Source organism: Ischnura elegans, chromosome 3 (genome assembly GCF_921293095.1).
Source record: "Ischnura elegans chromosome 3, ioIscEleg1.1, whole genome shotgun sequence".
Taxonomy (NCBI): Eukaryota; Metazoa; Arthropoda; class Insecta; order Odonata; family Coenagrionidae; genus Ischnura; species Ischnura elegans.
In genome coordinates, this window is record NC_060248.1 from 43,176,923 (window position 1) to 43,199,544 (window position 22,622).

General features: G+C 36.3%; 1 protein-coding gene across 4 annotated transcripts; it reads left to right on the forward strand.

The window, feature by feature from the left end:
• Positions 1-713: 713 nt before the first annotated feature.
• On the forward strand, positions 714-22,616 carry LOC124155704 (Hermansky-Pudlak syndrome 1 protein). 4 transcript variants are annotated; one of them, XM_046529742.1, is made up of 12 exons: positions 714-1,206; positions 1,399-1,551; positions 1,696-1,808; positions 6,438-6,686; positions 7,922-8,319; positions 10,642-10,820; positions 11,784-11,996; positions 13,425-13,696; positions 16,318-16,462; positions 21,141-21,254; positions 21,344-21,429; positions 21,612-22,616. In XM_046529742.1, exons 1-12 carry the CDS (start codon positions 1,087-1,089, stop codon positions 21,787-21,789), a joined length of 2,220 nt encoding a protein of 739 aa, XP_046385698.1. In that variant the 5' UTR covers positions 714-1,086; the 3' UTR covers positions 21,790-22,616. The 4 variants fall into 4 exon arrangements, with proteins under 4 accessions (XP_046385698.1, XP_046385700.1, XP_046385699.1 ...); XM_046529744.1 differs by having other exon boundaries at positions 16,342-16,462; XM_046529743.1 differs by having other exon boundaries at positions 7,925-8,319.
• Positions 22,617-22,622: the final 6 nt, after the last annotated feature.

Here is a 22,622-nt window from a genome sequence, read left to right on the forward strand (position 1 = left end):
ATATTATTTAAAGTATCAAAGACATTGAAGATATTTTCTAGACATCTATCAGGTATTTAAAATATTTAAGATATTTTCTAGACATCTAGAAGATATTGTGTGCTATGTGGGCATTTGACTGCTAGGTTTAAAATAATTTTTATTTTTCCTTCTCTGGCGAGGCCCTACTAGAAATTTATAGGTTGACTACTTGAATTGAGACAAGGCTTTGTGTGGTCTTTCACTCCGTACTTTGATTACAACTCCCCTGTGTCTATCCTCTTTTTTACTGGTGTACTATTCCTTGCAATATGGCATTTTTTTATTTTTGTGTATTTTTAGGTTGTATGACTAATTATATCCCCTTATATCCCATGGCATCATCAGGTCAAGGTCAAGAACTCCGACTGTAGATCAGGTCAGTATATATTATCACAGGTTTTTCAAAAATATTTTTAGAAAAAGAATTTTATTAGTTGACCGTGTCCAATATTATTAAGAATGTTTACCGAACACGAAGCCTTATTTGGATTTATCTTTCGAGAGTAAAGGAGGATAATCATCTTTAAGAGGCAGTAAAGTGAAGAAAAAGAGCTATAAAGGTGTAAAATGACTGAAAACCTGCATGAAGATGTGGGAAGATAATCCCGCTACTCAAGTTGAATTCGATGGTTACTGCATCGTCTGCTAGCGCGTGACCGCCTTTTATTAGTTGGTGCCGAAAACGAGAACTACAAGTACAAGTTGGTTAGCTCGGCTCAAGATCAGTGTTGTTGTGATTTGCGTTTCTGTAATTGTTTTACTCGTTCTACTCTTGAAAGCTGTTGACTAAGTAACTTCGAATACCTTGAGGAATTGCTGTTTGCTATTATACTGCTTTATTTTTGCTATGTATTCTTCCGAGGGAAAACAGGTTCACTTTTGTAGATAACTTATTTTTCGATTTTCATTACTGTTGCCTATTATTTACGCCTCCCTTAAGGATTTTTGCAATACTATATTTGTTTCTGGGTTCATGAGATATGATGTACGTATGAAGGTTACTAGTGTATCAAGAATCAGAACAGCGGCTTGAATTTTCGTATTTGAAATTGATACTTGACAACTATGAGGTGCATTTTGGTATTTGATCATTTGAACGACATTCTGTATTCTAAATACGACAACAAGTTCTCAAAACATGTTAAACTTTTGGCATATCGACAGGGGCTCATTTCTGGAGAGTTGGTATGTAATGTCTCCTTTTACGAGTGTTATGCAATCAGTTCTGCTTGTGGAATTTCTATGCATTCATCTGTAACAGAATTAGAGTACTTTATCATAACTGCTTTCTGTGGTCATAATGATAATTTTCGAGTTATTAATATTTATCTGTTCATGTCATTATTTGAGAATTGTAGCCTCCCATTGCACTTTTAGGACGGAGGATGCATCAGAGGAAAATTAAGCTCAAACATAATTATTCAACTCTTCTCGCCTATTGTGACTTCGCAGAGGTTAATGGGTTGCCAGTTCGGTAATTCATATATATCTGTTCAGTGTCAGGATGGAACTAATATGGTGTTCGATGAGGTAAATATTGCTGTCTTGCCTTTGTTTGTCATCAACTACACCAAAGTTTGGCTGTCAAAATGTTTCTTACTATGCATATTGTGTGAAATGTTTTGTAACTAAGTCGACTCAGACTAATTGGTGGGTTTGGGGCCTATGTTTCAGTATATGGGTTATCTGTTCATCCATATTGGTACAGAAGATGTTGTGCTGATGAAGAGAACCTTATCGATTTGTGTTGTCTTTGTTCAGCATCTTTGTGGTCCAGATGTGTCGCTGTAAGTTTCCTATTTGTCTCTTGACTCATTCGTAATAATACTTATTTGTGGATCACTTGATTTCACCGATCTTTGATGCCTGTCCCCCCCACCAGGGATTACATATATATATTTCATGTGGACATCTATCTCATAGCATACACTACTATGAGATGCATCTTGTTTAGCCATTCTTCCTCTGTCGAGGAGACCTCTTAAGAGAGGTCTTAAAGATAGGTTGTAGAGGGTTTCATGCTATGAAATGACCCAACCGTGATGTCCCTCAAAAGCACTTGATGAATCCTCTCTGAAATTGTATGGGATCTCAACCAAACTCCTGAGAACTTCTCCGTAGACGTTTTGAGTATGATAGTATTATTAATTTTGGAGGCCACCAGTTGAATGAGGCTCCCAAAATTTTTGTCTCAAATTTTGAACTTTGGAAAGATGCCTCATTGTCTTTCTTGCAAGTCTTAGTCTCTAGCAATTCCAGTACCTGTGAGCAGTGGCGCTGACTCCATGGGGCCTGAGCCCCCTCGAAAATTTGTTAGGGGTGTGAGGAAAAAATGTGTCAGACTTATCGATTTTCCACAGAGTGTCAAGATATTGAGATTCAAGTAATCAGGGTTCTAATGTTGATCATATGACTCTTCTAAAATGCATGCTTAAAAAACCTAACTTATACAATTTCCTAGGCCAAGATCCATGGTTTGGGCCCCCCCAATATTTTTTGTTAGTCGGCATCCCTGCCTGTGAGTGTTCAAACTATGGGTGTCAACTCACTAATGGTGAATACAGACCTAGTTTTGAAGTGTCAGGGTTTATTAATGAAATATTCCTTGCATTAATTTTTAATGCACACACTATGCATTTCTCCAAAAAGTGATTATGTATATACCGAAGTATAAGTGCATACGTACCTACATGCCATTTGGTATGGTATTCATTCTCCGTAGAGCCCTTTTGTAGCTCATTATCCACTAGAGTCGTGAAAAAATTGGTTCAAATTAATGCAATAAAGATTCTCTATAGTTGTATGCTATTGTCAATATGTCTTATATAACATATTGAATATATACACTTGAATAAATATGCAAGAGCTTCATTTTTAAGGAGTAAAAAATTATTTACTTAAAAAAGAAGTTGAAGTTGACTGAATACTGAATTTCTCTACCTTTGCGATTAGGGTGTCAAAAAAGTAATGATTGAAGCAGCAAAGGATTGTTCATTTTTCAGGCTAATTGAAATTAATTGATGCCAAAATTCAAGAATTTTGACATCTTGTAACAATTTTTAATGCTATTTGTCGTGTTTGTGTACACAAGAAGTGTGAATTAAACATTTATAAAAGCCATGGTTAGGGGTTCAAACTCCTTAAGATTTTTTTGGTCTCAAGAGTGCTTTCTCCAAATAAGCACGCTTGAAATTTACCCCCTCTTCTTATGAATCTCCCAAAAAAATTTAGCTATAACTGATATTTAAGTATTAAATGTTTTGACTACCTGAATTTCTGGGTTGAGCCAATGTCTGGTGTTGCGTAGCCTGAAAAATGAACTTTCCTTTGCTGCATTAATCATTTTTTTTACTTACACCACAGAAATAGACAACTTCAGTATTCAGTCAACTTCTTTTTTAAGCACATAATTTTTCAGTCCTTAAAGGCCTGTTTACACAATACATCAATATTCATGAGTCAAGTCTGTTTGCGAGATTCGGAGATTTTTTTGGACCGGAACAGTAAAAATGCATGATCCTAATTAGAACAGGTTTTATTTTCTGTATATGGGTTCACACAAGTTGAGTGGTTACATGGTGTATTTTCATGTTCATTCACACATTTAGACATTACTTCGTTCGGGTTAATGCAGTGTATAAAGTGGCCTTAAAAGTGTATATTCCTGCACATAAGATGACCCCCAATTTTTTGAGTGAAAATAAATTTTTGCTTATTTACGAAATTATGAACTAGTCTCAGTCCGAGCGGTTACAAAATGAACTTTATTACGAAGTTTCACGCATAAGCAACGGCATTTATGTGGATGTTCACTACACTTAAGTGTTAATAATCGTGTCACGTTTAAGTTCTTCTTGTGTACTGTGCCCAAGAGTGCCAATTATGGCTCTTTATTCAATTTTCTCGTAACATCTTATATTAAGCTTCATTCTTTTGGAATCATGGTGACCCACTCATAAATCATAAATTGGACATACAGTTAGTCCTCTTCCTACACACATTCGATTTACGGATTTTCAGAGGTACGAGCATTCAAAAATTTCGAATTTGGCACCTTCCCATTTGGCCGTTGCTACACGGTGTGACGTTGGGGAATTCTTACTTTGGGCAAAATCTGAACAAAGTATCATAGAATCCGGAGTGAATTTAGGAACTGTTCAGCGTTTTGCCTGTTCTTCGTCACCGCGGGGAGCTATATTTTCGGCTCCGAATGCATCGCACGCCCAGGTAGATCAGTTCGTTACGATCGTGAGTCAGCGCGTAAGTGTGATGCAGATAACCGTACTCCTCGATGCCTTGCATACAGTCCGGCTGGCGAGAGTTGTTAGATGACGGCATAATACGAGGGGTGGATAACCCTTTGCCAGCATGAAATATAGCCAATCGCTATCCCCCGAACGCACCTTACACTCTCGCCTAGGCATACAACGCTGTCAAATGCATAAGGAGCGCCGAAATAAGCCTGATCCACCAAAACAAGTGATTCTTCCCCTGGGTCCTTCACGCTCGTTGTCCCTTCCGGCTCCTTTCGTCATGGAGCCCTTTGTAGGCGTTTCCCTTTCTTACCGGGCAGCCTTGCCCCTAACCTGACCTAGACCATTCTGCCTGTCATCGGACAACTCTCGGCGGCCAGACTGTGGGTTTATCAACTTAGGGAAAAGATCTTGGAACGCATCTAGTTCGTATATTGGGCTGACTGTATTCGGGAAGATATCAACCCTCGATTGCGTCATGCCGCATTCCTCTGTTGAGAAACTGAAACGAATTTTCTTGTTTACATATATTTCCGCATGATTTAATCGCATGTATAATACACTTTTTTTCGATGATTCCTAATACAAACGTTCATACGAACTTCGTGTTTACGAACCTCCGGATTTGTGGTCCTGTGAATTTCATAATAACGAGAGTCTACTGTACATAAATAAGTGACATATAACATGTTTTATTGAAAAGTTACAAATACGCATAATAAGGTACATGTAGCATTGTGTTACAAAACCAAATTTCTTGTTATATAACAAGTTTTTGGTTTCCAACACAAAGTGGGCAAATGTGTAACATGTTACAGAAAAGAGGTGAGGCGCACGGTGGGGATAGCCAGGGGACGGGTGGGCTGCGACTGAATCTGTAACATGTTACTTGTGCATGTTTGGCTCTGCTGGACTCTTGTTATAAAACAAATGTTTTGTCAAACAAATGATGCAAGTAACTTGTTACAAGTAACTCGTTACAAGTAACTTGTTATAAGTAACTTGTTACAAGTAACATGTTTATATAACACGTTACATAGTGTAAACATACCTTAAGGGAAAAGGAATGGCTTCCAGAAAGATGACTCTCATTTGTAACATCATGTGGCCCGAACCTCTTACCATGGAATTGAGTCAGCATAGATTTGAATCTTTGCTATTTTAGGGAACTGGCATTCATCATGGATGAATAACATTGAAACTGTCATAACTCCCCTTCTGTTTGTTATTCCCTGTCTATGCATGCATAAGCCTCATTTGTGCAGGTTTCTTGGAGTGGACTCTTTATGTGCAGGACCTTACCCACTCGATCTGCTAGGGTTGGTAAATGTGCTGATTGTGTCACTGTTTACTTTCATTGTAACCTTACTAACATGCAATTTCGATGGTTTATTTTTTTAGTTGGGGATGGTGCTGTCACTGTCCCTGCTATTGATCACTAAACATAAGTCCCTGCTAGAGTTGTTTTCTGCTTCTGCTGTGGAAGTTTGAGTTGAAAAATTAGCTCTGAAAAACTTCTCATTGATCATTAAGTACCTAATTTCATACACTGTAATTTCGTTTTATGTGTGTGAAATCTTGTAATTTTTTCCTTAGAGTTCTGACTAATCGTAGAATGAGACCAGGGTGGCTGGTAGTATAAAAAATTGTAGAAATTCAGTTTCTTTCTTCTTTGATTTGAGAATAAAGCAGTATTGCTTTGAATCTGCTATCGCTGCATGTCAATGAACATGGTTCTAGATCTCATTTCAGTAACGCACTATGCCAGGAAGCTCTGAGCAATAATGAAGGATAATAGTTGTAGTGTATGTCAGAGCTATTCGATAGTCCATAAATATTTCAAGAATTGAAAACACTTGTAAATTTACAGCTATATTGTGAGTGGTTACATTCTTCACCCTATACCTCATCAGCTATGTGCAATGGGGTCCCTGCTACATTTTTCATCTGTTTTGGAATGAGGTTTCTTGCATTGTTGTGTGACCTTAGTTGTGCAACCATTCTGATAGTATCCATGATTAAGGTTGAGAATCATTTTGTATGTTATATCTTCCAATCATTATTACAAATTCTGTCTTCATAACAGTGCAATAGTAAATAGTGCCATTTTATTACTCTATATTTTGTTTTTTATTAATAAATTACAACTTCTTTATTTTAAAGGTTGAAGCATGATAGAGAAGTTTCACAGATGTTAGGTAAATTATTGGATGGCTGGAGACACCTTAGAGACACTGACCAAGCATTTTTGGTTGAGGCTGTGGAGCAGTTAGGGGTCAATGGAGAAATTGCTGGGTCCTCTCTTAATGTGCTGAGGGGAGCTGCTGACCGCCTAAAAACAACTGCACCAGATTCCTCTCGTGTCCACTTTCTGCTTTTTGTTAATTCCAAATTTTTATCTTTATATTCAAGGTATGTCCTTATTTTGCTTATTATTAATGTTTGCAATAATGAATCATTGATAGACTGTGAGTTAGGATGCCACAGAAATAATTTCTCTTTTTTAGTTTTGAGTATTCTGTAAAATGCCTTGCCAGATAAATGTGAATGAGGAATAAACATGTTTTGAGTTTTAATTAGAAATCATTATTCCAAGAATAACAAAAATTATTTAGTTTTTTGCTTGGAGAACTACTTGAATTCATTAGAAGACTTATCATAGCTGCTGATTCACTGAAGGAAGTCATGTTGAATTCCTAATGATGACTATTTTTAAATTATCTTTTTGTGTTAAAATCTTTTGAGCTATTGTTTTGAAAAGTTTTATTTTGGTAGATGTTGATATTTTACACTATAACTAGACCCGTTTGCTGTGTCGCAGAGAATACGTGTGAATTTGCAGCACTGCTGACACTTAAGTCTTTTCATCAGTGTGACTGCTGTTGTGCGTCCCCCACGCAGCAGTCATCTTATACTTGGGGTTATTTCAGGACTTTCTGACTAACATACTATACGTTTTCGAGGGGGATTGGGTTGGTGTGGTGGCTAGTGTGTTGGCTTCCCACCCGGTGGGCCCGGGTTCATAATCCCGGCAGGGAGAGAGAATTTTCAGAGACTGCCCGATCCCTGCTTGAATGCTGTGTGGAGGACATTTCAAGTGCAACACTTCGTCTGTCCGATGGGACGTTAAGCCATGGTCCCCTTGGCGCCTTTCGTTAAGAGCAGGCTAATGCCGATGCCGGGTTTCTCTCCACCCTTCCTTCCATACCCTTCCCTCATTGCGCAAATGACCTCGGCTGTCAGTCGCCTCCTCCAAATACTATACCATACTATGTATATGTTTTCTTATCATTCCTCATTGAATTGATAAGCTGTTAAGTTTTTGATATCACGGTTGTTGGAAATGGGAAAATCATGTAAATTATTTAATTCTAATTAGTTGATTCTGTAACCAAGTGTCCAGCATGTAATTAATATCAAAATTTAGATGCAAGTTTGGGTGGTATTGACACTATAGGCCACGAATAAAATATGTGCCCTGCTACCTGCACACTGTGTAGAGTTATGGTAGGGTATCCAATTTGTCTATACATCTTTGGCCAAAGTGAATTCTGATTTCAATACATACATTGGAAATTGTTAGGAGAAATTTCTTTCTTTTTTGTCCTTCTCGCCATGTTTACTCTTGATGCTTTCTTTAATTGCAGCAGGAGTGCGAAAGATTTGGCATCTAGTGACGTATTATTTCTGAGTCTCCTAACCAACATCATGAGTCAACCTCAGAATAAAAATTCTCTGTCTGATGATGAATGTTCAGAAGTTGATGTGTCCGCAGATGACATTGAAAATCACAATAGGAACTCATATGAGTACCCAAAAGATGAGAATCCACAGCCCACTCACCAAAAAGATGGGCATAATAACCATGAAGTCACACATACAGTGATGGCAGAAGACTCCAGTGAAGGTGAATTTTACAGTCCACCAGATAGCCCTAGCAATGTGAGACGGAAAGGCAAGAAAACTCTGAGTGGAGGAAGTGATGGTGAGCTAGGGACAGACAAAGAGGCTGAGTCAGAAGAGATATTTGATGAACCTGTTTTAGGTAGAGTATTTATTTTTAACTTTGTTTCATAGGTTTATCTACAATGGTTCTGCTGGCTACCATATCTGCAAGGAATGAGAAATTAGCCTTTGAACCCAAACAATCTATAAAGAAATTTTAACTTAGAGGAATAAAATATGAAATTGTTATTATTATTTAAATTAATAAAATATTAAGTTTTCACTAAATAATACAACTCTTGATGTTTAAATTGAAATTATTTTCTTGATTTCTTAAAGCAAGTGAAAGTGCTAGAAAAATGTATTTAATTTCTTTATTTTACTTAAATATGAAAACTTTCTTAGTAATCTTTCTTATAAGAGACTAAATTTGTATTTGTATGTTGGGCACCAAACTCAAATTCTCGCCACCATTCTGAGCCGGTTCCAAAGTATCGACTTTATGCGATCGGTTCTTGATACTGGTTCCACAGGCCAAGAACCGGCAGTATCAAGAACTGGGTACCGGAACTCACTCATCTCTAATTTAAATGCATTTGAATAAATATAGTTCTTGGAGTATCTAGCTAAAGATAAGTGCAAAGAGTTCTTAGTTGTCAGAATACATACCTTGACGAGGGGTTGGGGAGAGGTGGGGTTGGTTGGGGAAAGGGTGGTAAAGAGGGGAAGGGGAAGTTATTACGTGGGGAGGCTCGTTGCGATGATTGGCATACATGAGAGCTTACAACATGGATTCTGAGTTAGATAGAATTTTTAATGCAGAAAAACAGTGCAAAATGCACATAAAACACATGAAATTGTTCAATATTTTTCTCTGCTTTGAACATCAAACTGGCAGTGATAATAACTAAAATTAAATCAACAAAACAATGACAACTTAATAAAAAGAGAAGAAAAAGCTTCCCTTCCAATCAGTCTGTGGCATGGATTTTCACCGAGACAAGAATACCCAAAAATGAATTTTCAACAAAAAAAAGCGCACACTGCCCTAAAAAACAAAAACACATGCAATCATTCAAAGAAAAGGGGGGGAGGGGTAAAGGCGATAAAAATCAAAATGCAATAAACAAAAACGTGGGGCGACAGCTCTTCAACACAGGGATGGGGATTTCTTCGGTTCTTGGGGGGGATACTGGATTTCTTCAAGAACACTATACATATCGGGGCTTTAAGTCAAGATTCTTCTTTACTTGGGGGAAGTAATTCGGGATTGTGGTTCTACTTATCAGGTTTTCTTACTCTCATTCACAGCTGAGGGATGACCTCTTCGGATGGCTCCTTTTGGTTTCACTGCGCCTCCTGCACACCGTAGGCTGAGAGAATACTCAGTGGGATGACGTGGGTTGACCTTCTTATTGGCGATGGAGATCTACCGTTCATTGTCCTGTTTCTTTCTTTCCACCAGTCTCCTCCTATTCGGTCCAAACTTCAACGTCTCCAGGTTCTCTCTCTCTCATCAGACCACTTATTTAATGAGGCACCTCGACAAATTGGCAGAGCCTCCGGCAGCGTGGCGAGGCCAGGGTTGGTGTCTCTCTTTCAGCTGGTGGCTCTCAAGGTTTTTTACCCCAAAGAGGGCTGGTTTTCTTGGGGTGGGGAAGGTGGGGAGAATTCGGGAAAGAGGCTTATCTCTCGAGGCTCCTCACCTTGGGGGATTTGAAGCACGTTTATCTATGTGGGGGGAGGGGGTGTAGATTCAGGTGTTTGTAAGCCGCTGCGAACCATTATTTTTTGGCGTGTGGGATGGGGGAGGAGTAGACTCTTCTTTTGTCGGCACGTAAGCGAAATCACGTGATGGGAAAACCCCGAAATAGAGAGGTAGGGAATTGTGGGGGGGGGAAAGGAAATGCATTATGCACAAGTCCATTCTCACACAACTACACACACACGGTCAAACACAATAGCAGACAAATAAATGAAGCTCTCCTACCCTCAAAAACATCCATTTAAACCAAATTATGTAACCTGCCAAACTGCAACGGTTACAATACATGTATTTAAATGTCGAAAAAAGATTTCTATTCAAGTTTTAAGTTAAATTTCATGGCACTATTTAAAATGCTTGTCTAGTTAGAAATATCTTTTGGATACCATATGCTTAGAAGTAGACTCACATTTCAGTTTAAAATATTATATTGGCTTGAAATTACAATTAGTAAACATGGTGAAGTTGTCCATTAAATACATGCTATTTTGTCAGAGATATCTTCATGACATCTTCTGAAACATAAAAATTATCTTCAGATCTTCATGATTTTAGATGTTATATTCTTAGATGAGCAGCCATTAAATGGATTGAATTGAATTTGAAGCCATCATTTTATGATAAATTATGTGATTCTACTTGTTTGTATTGTTGTAGCGGGTGAACCAAATTCAAGACATTATTATGATCTGTCTCGACTGAGACGTGAGCATGGAATCAGTGGTCAAGTGCACAGTCATTTAATGCTGCTTCGTGGAGGTGGTCCAGGGTTCACTCCCCATGTTGTTCATATAGCAACTGTTTGTGAAGATGTTCATCTTTTAATCATGATTGAGGTATGTGCTGTTGTACAATTTCAATGCTTTGGAGATATCAATCAAGTTTGCTACCATATGATTTAGGTACTAAACTGACTATGTTTAATGTTGATACCTTTATCTATTCACAAATTTTCCTTTTTAATGACCATTGTAATGATCTCAAAAGATAAGAAAATAATATCACAAATGTGTGTTTGAAGTTAATGTTGTACATTTTCTTCCTTAGTTAAATATTCAGTTTGAGTCAGTAGTCATTTAATCTTTATCTCTTTATTTAATTTTGTTAGATATTTATTGAGAGCATGTTTTTGAATTTACTTTTAAAGGTTTTATTTAGCAGTTTTTAGGGTTGACATTATTTATTGGTTTCTTCCCAAGTCTAATCAGAATTATTGTGTTCTCCATCAATTCAAGTTATTTATGTGGCATATAAGAGTTTAACATATAGTCTTTATGGCTATATTTGTGGGGAAAAATAAAATGAGGCCATATTGTTCGTAGAGAAGGCTTGAAGTAAGTACAGTTGGGCTCTTATTTTCTGAAATTTGGTTTGCCAAATGTGGGACTATCCATCTGTTCAGCCACTACCTCCCCTGCTCTTTCTTGCCTACCTACCCAATGATAGTTTTGTACTCATCAAAACTGAAGGGAAGAAGATTCCTTTGTCGTTTAAATAGTAGAACATATGGCATGAATTTGGGAGATCTGGGTTCAAATCCAGGCCAAGGCAAAAGTTATTTCTTACATGGAATTTTAGAACTCCTGGTGCACTTGTTGATGACTCCACATCTGTACACAACTGTCTAGTCCTAGCCCATTCTTTGAAAAAAGATTTTGACATTACAAAATGCAGTATTTGTGTGATGCATGGGAAATCATGAGAAGTGGACATCAAAATTTGTAATTGTGATGTTTCATTTATTTGTATACTACCAATTTGAGGTGAGTTTATGTATATCATTTCATTCTTCCATTTAGACTGGATCTGGTGCTGTAGCCAATGGTTTACATGAAGCATTCTCTGCATTAACATCACTGCAGTCTCTTCAACTTCAAAGAGATGTTGCTGGAGTTAGGGCAGCGTTTGAGTCTTTAGAAACTGGAATTAAGCATATCTTTGATGGTGTTCGTAAATCAAAACCAAAAACCAAGTGTGCAACTCTATCAACGTTTGACTTAGATGCCTGTGTTGTAAGTATTCAATTTTTTAATGGCGATGTATGTTGATACATGTTTTTTTTAAATGTAATTGTAATTTTCAACGTGAGCATTGATCCATTTATTTATTTTCCTAGCTATTTTCGCCTGTTAAACTGAGTGGGTAGAATTATCATTATGGATGGGTAGGTTTCTATTTATTTCGGTTCCACTTTCGTTCTTTGCTTGGGTTCTTGGTTCAGGGTCTTAACGAAAGTCTTAACCATTCGTCAGGTGCAATATTTGAATTGCTGAGTTCAGGTGCAATGTGTCTGACAGTCACAGATGTGAAAAAACATTATTAACTCTTAGCATGGCTAAGTGGTACACATTTAAAGTTTAGGGCACCATTATTAGTGTTGTCAAACACTTACATGATGCCTTTCACGCTATGCTAATACCCCTTTACATGCCATCATACAGCCCCGGACTGATCCAGCAAGTTGCGATTTTACATGCTCTGTAGGCTATTTAGTATAATTTTGTTGTTTTTTTAGCATCTGAATTAGATAAGATTAGTTTTTTTTTCCTATCTTATTTATCTAAAAATGCTTTTATATTGGTTTATTGAGCCACAATTTTGCTTAATTATGCTGAATTATCCACCACTGATCTGTTGGCATAAATGTGAAAAGTGAATGCCTGCAGAGAGTGTGTCAAAACAAAAAGCTACTATGAGCGCCAAGGGTGTATATCACCCATTGGCACAGAGAAATGAAAAAAAAACAGTCTGTCAGATCCATTGTGCCTGACGGAAGCTTAAAAGCTTTAGGATTGTCGAAGAAAAAAATTGATTTAAGTGGTTTCCAATGACTCCCTCCCACTCCTTCTGCACTTCTGGTGTCATATTTCTCATAAGGGTGATACAGTGCCATTAGCACATACTTCAGAACTATAGATATTTTAAAATTTGGTAACTTGCACATTCTTTTCATTGTCATTCTTTCGAAAAGGACTACATACATATATGCAAACGTTTTACTGTAGTAACTACATGATTTCAGTTTATTTTCTGTTGTAAATCATGAGTTTAGACCATATAGTTTTATGCATGGCTTTTTATTCATGTGTGGGAAATTAGCATGCATATTTCTATATTCATTGCTTGGAATGAAGAATCCATTTGCTTTGCACTTAATTTCCAAAGTATGAATATCAATTTCATGCATCATTGACTTCCATTCAATTTAGGTGATCTCTCGTTTTCCTTCATTTTACTTCTCTGGATTTCAACTAAGGCTGCGATCCTGCTGGGAATTCATTTTCAAAAAATATTTGGAGTACCTTAGAGCGAGAAAACTAGATTGCATTTTGAGAATTGAGTCCAGTACACCTGCCTTTTATCAATTTCATACATCATTGACTTCCATTCAATTTAGTTGACCTCTTTTTTTCATTCATTTTTACTTCTCTGTATTTCAGTTAAGGCTGCGATCATGCTGGGAATTCATTCGCAAAAAATATTTGGAGTACCTTAGAACAAGAGAACCAGATTGCATTTTGAGAATCGAGTCCAGTACACCTGCCTTTTCTGATGCCTTACGGGAAGTATTCAAAGCTGGTTGCCTTGAAATTGGTCTCCTTAGCAGAGATAAAGAAGCCCTGCTTTCTGCCATTGAATCCGTTAAGGAGGGAATGGCTCCATTTGGTGATTTTCTCAAAGTCAAAGCTTTGAGGAACTTCACTCTAGGATCATATCCTTTCATAATTTCGTATCTATATTATTTTTCATGACTTTAAATAGATCTTTGAATTGATATACTATTTGGTCATTGACTAAGATTAAATTGGTATTTCACTAACATATTAAAGTATGAACATGATTTTATTTAAGTTTTTATTGGGAAATGGTCTGTGGGAGAAAAGTCCTCATGTTTGTGTGTTAAACTGAGAATTTGTCTGTTGTTTGTTCTGTTGCCTGTGCTACCCAAACTTGTGAGGAAGGCATCGTTGTTTTCCATCTTATGTTGTTTTTATTGTAGCACTCTGTGTCCATGAAATCCCAAGTTTGTGCAAACTGTCTTTTTTTTCTTTTATTTCTATTTTCATGGGATGTCTTTGTTTCATATGTCTGACTTCACAGTTACGTAAACTTGAATGGAAATCAACTTGTTGATTTGAGTCACATAGCCAATATAAATCCTTAAGACGTCAATATTTTTAAAGGTGGCTCTTTTGATTACATGTCAAATTTCAAAGGTGAAAGTCATTGGATGGGTCATTGACTCTGTCTGTTTTATAACTCTGGTTAAATTCTGTTCTTTCATTCCCAGATTTAGTGTTCCTCCTCTTTGCAAAGTAATTTCAGTTTTCATCAATTGCAATTCCTTTCTCTCTCTGCTTTTTTTTTAGTATCTGATGGGGCTAAATGGATTAAAATTTCCCTTGTGGCATTTTTGTTGCAATAATAAATTTTATTCTTTAATGGTCATCAATTGGCAGAAAAAAATCCTTTTGCTCTTGATTTGGTCTTAAACCTTTCACTGCTGTGAACGTACCTGGTACTTTCGTACGGCAGGCTGCTGTGAACGTACTTTTCTTCCTCCCTGCCATGCGCTCAGCACTTTCGCCGGTTAAGATGCGTTTCGTGGGCCCATGGAGCAGGTACTCCCAGGATGGGTGTGGTGCACCCTCCGAAGGGTCGCTAATCCGGAACCCTTTCCTCGACAAGCTCACCCTCGCTGGCTCCTGAAAAGTGACCGCTCCAACGGCAATTTGAAAATCAATCAGTCAATCCGATCATCAGAAAATGATTGTTTGCATCACACTCCCGCCAATCAAGTAAGTCTTTGAACCGTGTTTCTACGATGAAAAGTAATGATTTTGTTAACTTTACTAAAATGGCCATTTTCCAGTGGTTCGCAGCCACGTTTTTAGCAAAGTTAACTAAATCGTCATTTTTCATCGCAAAAACACGGTTCTAAGATTGACTTGATTGGCAGGTGTATGATGCAAACAATCATTTTTTGATGATGGGATTGATTGATTGAATTTCAAATTGCAGTCAGAGCGGTCGCTTTTCAGGAGGGAGGTCTCCCGCTCGGAGGGTCAAAGAGACGGGCCAGCGAGGGCGAGCTTGTCAAGGAAAAGGTTAAAGGGTCCGGATTACCGCCCCTATGGAGGGTGTACCACGCCCATCCTGGAAGTACCTAATCCATGACCCCACAAAATGCATTTTAACCTTTTCGCTACATGTGAGGAGAAGGTTTTTGGAGATTGAACAGCAGTGAAAGGGTTAATATTTCATTCAATGATGAAAAAGTTTTTATGTTTAGGTATTACTAATTATATCACAGGAATTTAGTTTCCATTTTTCATTCACATAACTTGCTTTCTTTTTGGATTATTTGTCCTGATCATAACCTCCCAAGGACTTTTAAATTACAAAATTTGAATGAATACATTGAAGTGGTTTTGGCCCATTAGACTTGTTACTATTTATGCTCAGGTGAAGGTAGTAGTGAGGTGAACAATATTTGTAGTTCCTGCCGAAGAAAAGTACAACCAACATAAATGCAATTGAATTCTTTAACTTTTAATGGTGACTATTTGGTTTATATGCCCAACTTTAAAGGCAATAGTTATTGATTAGGACATTGATTCTCTCTATTTTAAAATTATAGTTCTGTTCTATTATTCCTGGATTAAATATTTTCCTTTTATGTAGTAGTGGGGTGAACAATATTTTTAGTTCCTGCAAAACTTAATTATAACCTGTACAATATGTGTCACACCTCTGTGACATGGTCATTAGCACTGACAAATATTGCACAGGCACCATTATCATGCATGTTACTTTGCCATTGAGTAGTGACATAAATTTCAGGGCTTGAAATAAAGTTTTAAGGAAGCTACAAACTTTGATCATTCGAGATGAATGCATAGCATTTCCATCAAGTAAGACCTAAAGATATCCATTCCACTTGTTCGTAGTTTTAGTAATATATATCTCCTCTATATTTTATTGGCATGAGTTGAATTTTCAGGTGAAATATAGGCAGTACGTAAATACTGCAATCTTCATCCCCTTTGTGAACTTGCTGTACTACTTTGAGGGTGTCTGGGCGTTGTTGAAACCAGTAATGGCTTACAATTAGATATGTTGACTTTTTATATAATTGTTGTGAAAATGTGTTTTATGTTTGAATTTGTTTTTGGAACTTAAGATCTCGTACCGTAAGTTAATTTGTTATCTGTCCGAACTCTCAAATGTTTGAGCTCTTCTGCAGAGTGACTGTGTGGTGTGATGTACAATTAACCATGTTTGATCACTTTTTGTTTAAATGTATTTGTGTCCTTAATGTCAGTCATATACGCGAGCTTCCCTAACAATCAACAAGTATTTAGAAGAGTTTCCTGGCTTGGTTCACTTTATTTATGTGGATCGGAGCACTCACAGAGTTACCACTCCAAGCTTGGATTTCTCATCTCAGGAAACAATTTCTCTCACAAAGAAAAAGGTAAGTATGTGGACTTGTGGTGCACTAGATATAACTCGGTTCGGAAAAGTGCACTGCATATAACTGCTCCAGTGCCCGATGCGTAAACGTGCCCCGGTTTACCATACACATTTGGCTTTATTTACTTGAGTCAAGGACTTTCTGATGTACAAGTTTTTGTTTTGTTGTCAGGCAGAAGAACAAATAAAGCGGATGTCGATTTGTCGACAGGTACACGGCCATTACTGTTAGTCAACAATTGCTTGGGAATTTGTTTACACACACGGTAGAGATGTGTTTGTTGACATCTCAATTCAAGCAGGGCTTAGCTTCAACTAAATGATTTTAATATTATTTTAATCTTTTAAATATGTTTTAATTATTGAAATGTTTTAAATATTGTTAAGAAGCTCACTCATTCAATTGGTTAAAACAAAGCAAATCATCTATTTTTGACCAACTTTATAGCTTGTGCAGTGTTACCAACTCTTAAAAAATAGCTCTAAATTCAAGATCAATTTTTTTGTGAACTTTTACAATTTTTTACGACTATTCTGTTATCCGGGGCTGAGACGAATCCAAAAACCAAATATCATTAAAATCGGTATAGCCGTTCTCGGGTTATGAATGGTGTAACTAGCACAATTTTCAGCTTCCTTTTATGTACATACTAGCTGACCCGGCGAACTTCGTACCGCCTAGCAATCAATGAACTTACAGTCTAGTTACACCGTTTATAAATCAAGAGCGGTTGTATCGTTTTTAATCATGTTTAATTTATTATAATAAAATAAGGATACAAATTCAATAAAACTACGTAAATGAGTATCAAAATTGCTTGTCAGAAAGACATTTTCTTTATTGAATCTACATAGGGTGGATCGGAGCACGTTTACGCGGATTTTTTCAATGAATTTTCATACGTTTTAGCTAAAGAAATTTTGGGCATTGTGGTTTTATAAAGCAGTTAATGAAATAAAAATTATACGGATTTAGTTGTTGACTATTTCTGCTATTAACCGTAAAAAAAATGTTTTTAGGTCCAAGTCCGTTGCGTAAACGTTCACAGGGCAGGTTAACACAACGCAAAACCGACGCTTGACTGATGCTCAAAATCGTGTAAGAAAAGACCCTATGAAGCAGCATTCGTATCAAATGACTTTAGGCGCGCCAGTTATAGTATCTCTGTTTGGAAAAAATGCACTGCGTAAACGTGCTGCATGCGTAAACGCACCACGGTGTGCCCTACACATTCGGGTTTAATGTCTTGCGTCAAGTACCTTCTGATAAACAACAGTTTTTGTTTTGTTATCAGGCGTAAGATAAAGCGGATGAAGCTAAATAAATATAGCGAAGCAAAGCAGTGATGCAGCGAGGGGGGTATTTGGGGGTTAAAACCCCCCCAAGAGCTCAGAGAACTTTTTATAAAAACTTTTGTTTCTAATATTAGGGGGACGAATGAGTAACAAACAAAACATATTTAACGATTCACACAGCCGCAAAACCCACTATTTTGAACAATTTATCTTAAAAAATGTTTGGGGAGGGCCCCCACACCTCTTGCTTACATTAGCGAGTTTTCTAAACCCTACAGACCCGTAGTATTAGCTGCGCCTTAAACCTCCCTATCCTTAATTCCTAGCTGCGCTCTTGAAGAAATACAGCGGATGGTTTACCGACTAACATACCACGTTTAATTGACCATGAGAAATCATGGGTTTTCATTAGCACATGAGCACAAACATCACAAAAACTTAAAGACTGACCATGCGATTTGTTAATCGTTATCACGAATGCAACTCTAATTGGAAATTAAATACGTTTAAGCTCAAAAGGGCATATAAGCTGGGATCATGGAATCTTCGCAATGAGAACTTCTTCATCTTTGACTTTTCCTTTTAGTAAAGTCGGGTGAATCACATTCACTATCAATTTTTTTTAAAATCACCAAACGCGTTCCATTGGATAGTTTGGTTGATTTAAGTTTCGAAAGATCATGAACACAGAGCCTACATTTAGCTGTAAATCGTGCCTTGGTAAGCCACGTTCGACCAAGGACTTTTAATGTTCAGATAGATAGTTGGTGACTTCGTCTTCGTTTTTACACAGTTAAAAGATTTGAATTCATGCAAAGTAACAACTATTTGATCCTGATTTACCTAGTTTGAGTAATCCACGTCTTCGTTCTAGGCCGTCAAATTTGTTCGCTCGATCAACCAATTTTGATTTTTGTGGTGATTAATCATATTCTGGAACACTTTGTTGATGAGCTCACCTTCCGATGAAACTAATTTTCAAACATTCCGGCGAAGTGAAATCAAACTACTTGATTTCTTGACAGGAACACGAACATTACCGTTTGTCAACAATTGCTTGGAGATTTGTTTACGAACACGGTAGTGAAGAGTTAACTCGAGCTGGACTTAACAATTAGCTCGAATTAAATTTTTAAAATGCAATTTCAATATTTTGAATATATTTAGTAATTAAAATGCTATATTGCTACGAAGTTCAGTTATTAAATTGGTAAAAACTAAACAAATAATTTAATTTGTATTTTTGACCGACTTATCAAATTTTGTTGCGTTACTAACTCCTAAAAACATATCACTAAGAAAGTGATGAATTTTTTTGTGATATTATCCTTTTTTTAATGTCCTATATGTTATCCGGGGCTGAGACGAATCCAAAGAACCTAATATCATTCAAATCGGTGCAGCCGTTCTCGAGTTATAAGTGTTCTAACTAACACGATTTTCAACTTTCTTTTATATATATATAGATATGTTGATTCTGCAATTTTTTGCTTTGATTAAAATATGGTAATCAAAGCAAAATAGCAACTTACTACGAATATTACTTTTCCATTATGTTTTTTATAACAGCTTGGAAGAGGTTGAAAATACATATCACATGTTTCTCATTGAGAGACCAACTTCGTTATGTATGGAACTCCTTTCAGTTTGCCTTTGTTGAAAGGGGAATTGGAGAAAATTCCTATTTTTGATGGGAAATGGGTTTCACTTTGTTAAAAGCAGGACTTTGTTATTAGCAAGTTTGTTATAAGTGGGCTCCTAAGTACTTCCTTGCCATCAATTATTTAATGATTCTCTTTTAAAGGAATCACCTGAAAGCTGAGGTTGAAGTGTATTTCATTGCAAATAACAGGAGATGACAATATGTTCTATAAAAATATATTGCTATTTTAAGAAACACTCTCTTATTAAATGAAGAAGATGGCAGGTCTCAATCCTTCCCGTAGGTGAAATTAAAATGAAAAGGGACATTGCTGCAACAGCTCCTACAACAGTCAGGAAAATCTGCAGTTTTGTGATGCAGTACATTTATACAATGTTGATTTTCATTAATAATATTGAGTGCTATTCACATTCCAATTTATTATGGAATTTTTTTTAGTGAACGTGGTTTATTAGTGTTTCTACTTAACTGTCATACTGGGGTTCAAAAATTCATTTAGATATAAATGGGCGGTTCAAAGTCTTTAAATGGAGTAAGTATTCCTAATTTTTATGTTCCATACTTGATTCTCCCTATATTCCAACCATTTTTACGTAAACGCTGCAGTAGTGAGCTCTCGTTTGATATGTGCAAATGATGCCGTTTACAGAGCCATTATATTACTGCAGATTTCACAACCAAGATATGACTTTTTCTATGAAAATTTCCAGTTATTCATCCTCACCAATCATAACTGTGCCTTAAAATCCATTTAATCTATACATGGAATTCACATGTTCACGCAGAGGAATGTAATGCAACAGTGCGTCGTTTTGGTGTAAGCCAGTGACCAATAACACACATTTTGTTCCGCTCACAGAAATCTAGGGATTTGGGATAGGGAAATTGTTTGGGCAATACCTAGATCTATTTTAAGTATGTTGTGAATTTTCTTTATCTTGCATGATTTCAGAGCAATGCAAAGAAATTTAGCAATGTTACAAAACTGAGTTTCATTTTTGACAGTCACTAACGGCGAATTTGAAGTTTAAAATCTCTGGTTCTACTGGGGTCACAGGGTGGTACCAAAGCCAGTGTATGCTTTCACCCCCTTATTTTGGGAGGAATCCTCCAGAAAGTTCCTTCATTGATTTCTATTTATCAAAGGGGAAATGTATGAACAAAAAATTGGTGTAACAGTCACTCAGTGACATGTAGAAACACTTGTATGAGGATTTGATGGTAATTGCAGCTGATTTATAATACATATTTGATTTTTAGCTTCATAACATTTTTTGCCAGCCTCTGATATAGAGGAACAATCCATAATGATGTTTTCATTACATATGTATTGCTGACAATGATAATAATTCTTTCTTCTACCCAAGAATCTGATTTAAAAGTGCTTAGTTTGTCGTTTCATTTGACATTCTTTGCTTATTCCTATCCTCTATGCAGATGGAGTGTTAACCAAAATTTTCATCATATTTAAATCAGAGTATGCTTTAAAGGTAATGAAATCTCTAAATGCTTGTCCAGTAGTCTCAAAAGCATTAAACCAGCCTAGGTATCCATTCTGCAAAGAAAGGTAAAATAAATGGAAATGTGCATATTTAATTGCAGAATAATGATTTTTTGATGCTTTCACTATTTGTTGGTTCGTAGGAATTAATAATTGGCATAAACAAATTTTCTCTGTGTATTGTAATAGGTGAAATTATCAGTGTTTTTATGCTTACAGATTTGGGCCATGGTGGACTTCAGCCGGGAACATTTGACTGAGGGGCATGTTGCTATTATGTGGAAAGATAATACGTTTAACTATGCATATTTCTTGTGGTTTGAGGACTCAAATGTAAGCCACCCTTTTTATGTCTTATTTTTTATTTCAATATTTAGAGGATCATTACCTTGGGATGAACTAATGTAATTTTCTGCTTTTAGGGATCTCCCCTAAAAGTGAAAGTATTCCCGTCCTCATTGTTGAAGCAGTTTCCAATCCCTGGAGTTTTATGCGGAGATTTCTACTTGTAAGTTACACTAATTTAAAATTCATTTATTATTGCTTGGGATTTCAAGTACCAGTATTTTGCCTTTTTCATGTAGGTTTATAGGAGTAGGTATTGTAAGAGCAGAATATTTCTTTTATTAGTTTGCTATTAATTTTTAATAATTTTTTATTGCCTCATACTAATCTAAAAATATTTTTCAGAAAACTCATTGAAGAGTGTTTCCCAAAAATGCCACCAGCCAAGGTACAATGCTACGAGCTTTTCTGCATACATCTTGGTCTGGCTACTGCATCATGTGTGTTAGAACAATCTAGACGCCTTGCAGCTACGGTATGGGAGGTTACGGGGGCTTCTAACAATCCTATAGACGTGCTGTAAGAAGTAATGTTATGCTTTCTTATGTATATAATGGAACACCAACATCCATCTTTCTGCCACTGCCAATTTTTGGAAATGGTGTAGATTGTATTGCCTCATCAAGGTTGTTTCTGAAATCAAATTTTGTATCTCATTTTGACTGATCTTCCGTGCATTCATTATTCATTTTATTGGAGTTTTTCATTGGTATGGTACAAATGCTTTTTTAGTTACAAGTTATCGAATTTTTAAGCACACCTTGCATCAAATTTAGTACTATATTATGAGGTAATAACTGTAAAAAGATTATTAGAATGTGAAGAACTGTCTAACACTTGAGAAATTCTACAATTCTGCTCAATGCACATATTCATGATTGCTACTTACTGCATATCATTGTTGTTCATGGAGCCTTCCACTGTTTAGAGATTGTTTTACTTATGGAAGTAATACCTTATTATTCCTCTTGGTTTTTCTAGTCTGGTTGTTTTCTGTGAAAGTTTTGATGTTTAAAGAGCTTTATATATTGGATAATGCTTTAAAAGTCAGTACTTACATACATGTAGACATTCCGAAAGTTTTTTTTATTATTATTATACAAGTTGTTAATCATTCCTTGGAATTTTTTAAATCATTGTTAGTTTAATTTCATCTGTTAACTTTGCATTTTTAAAATGATTAAATTTTACATCCAATGTTTTGCATTGTAAGTGCAAGTATTAAAGAGTACCTATGGATTTTCCTGTAGAGCAGCATAATTTTTCATATTTTAATGGATATATACATATGTTATTTATTTTTATCATGTATGTTCTTGTATAAAGCAATAAATAAAGTATTATGATTAATCTTTG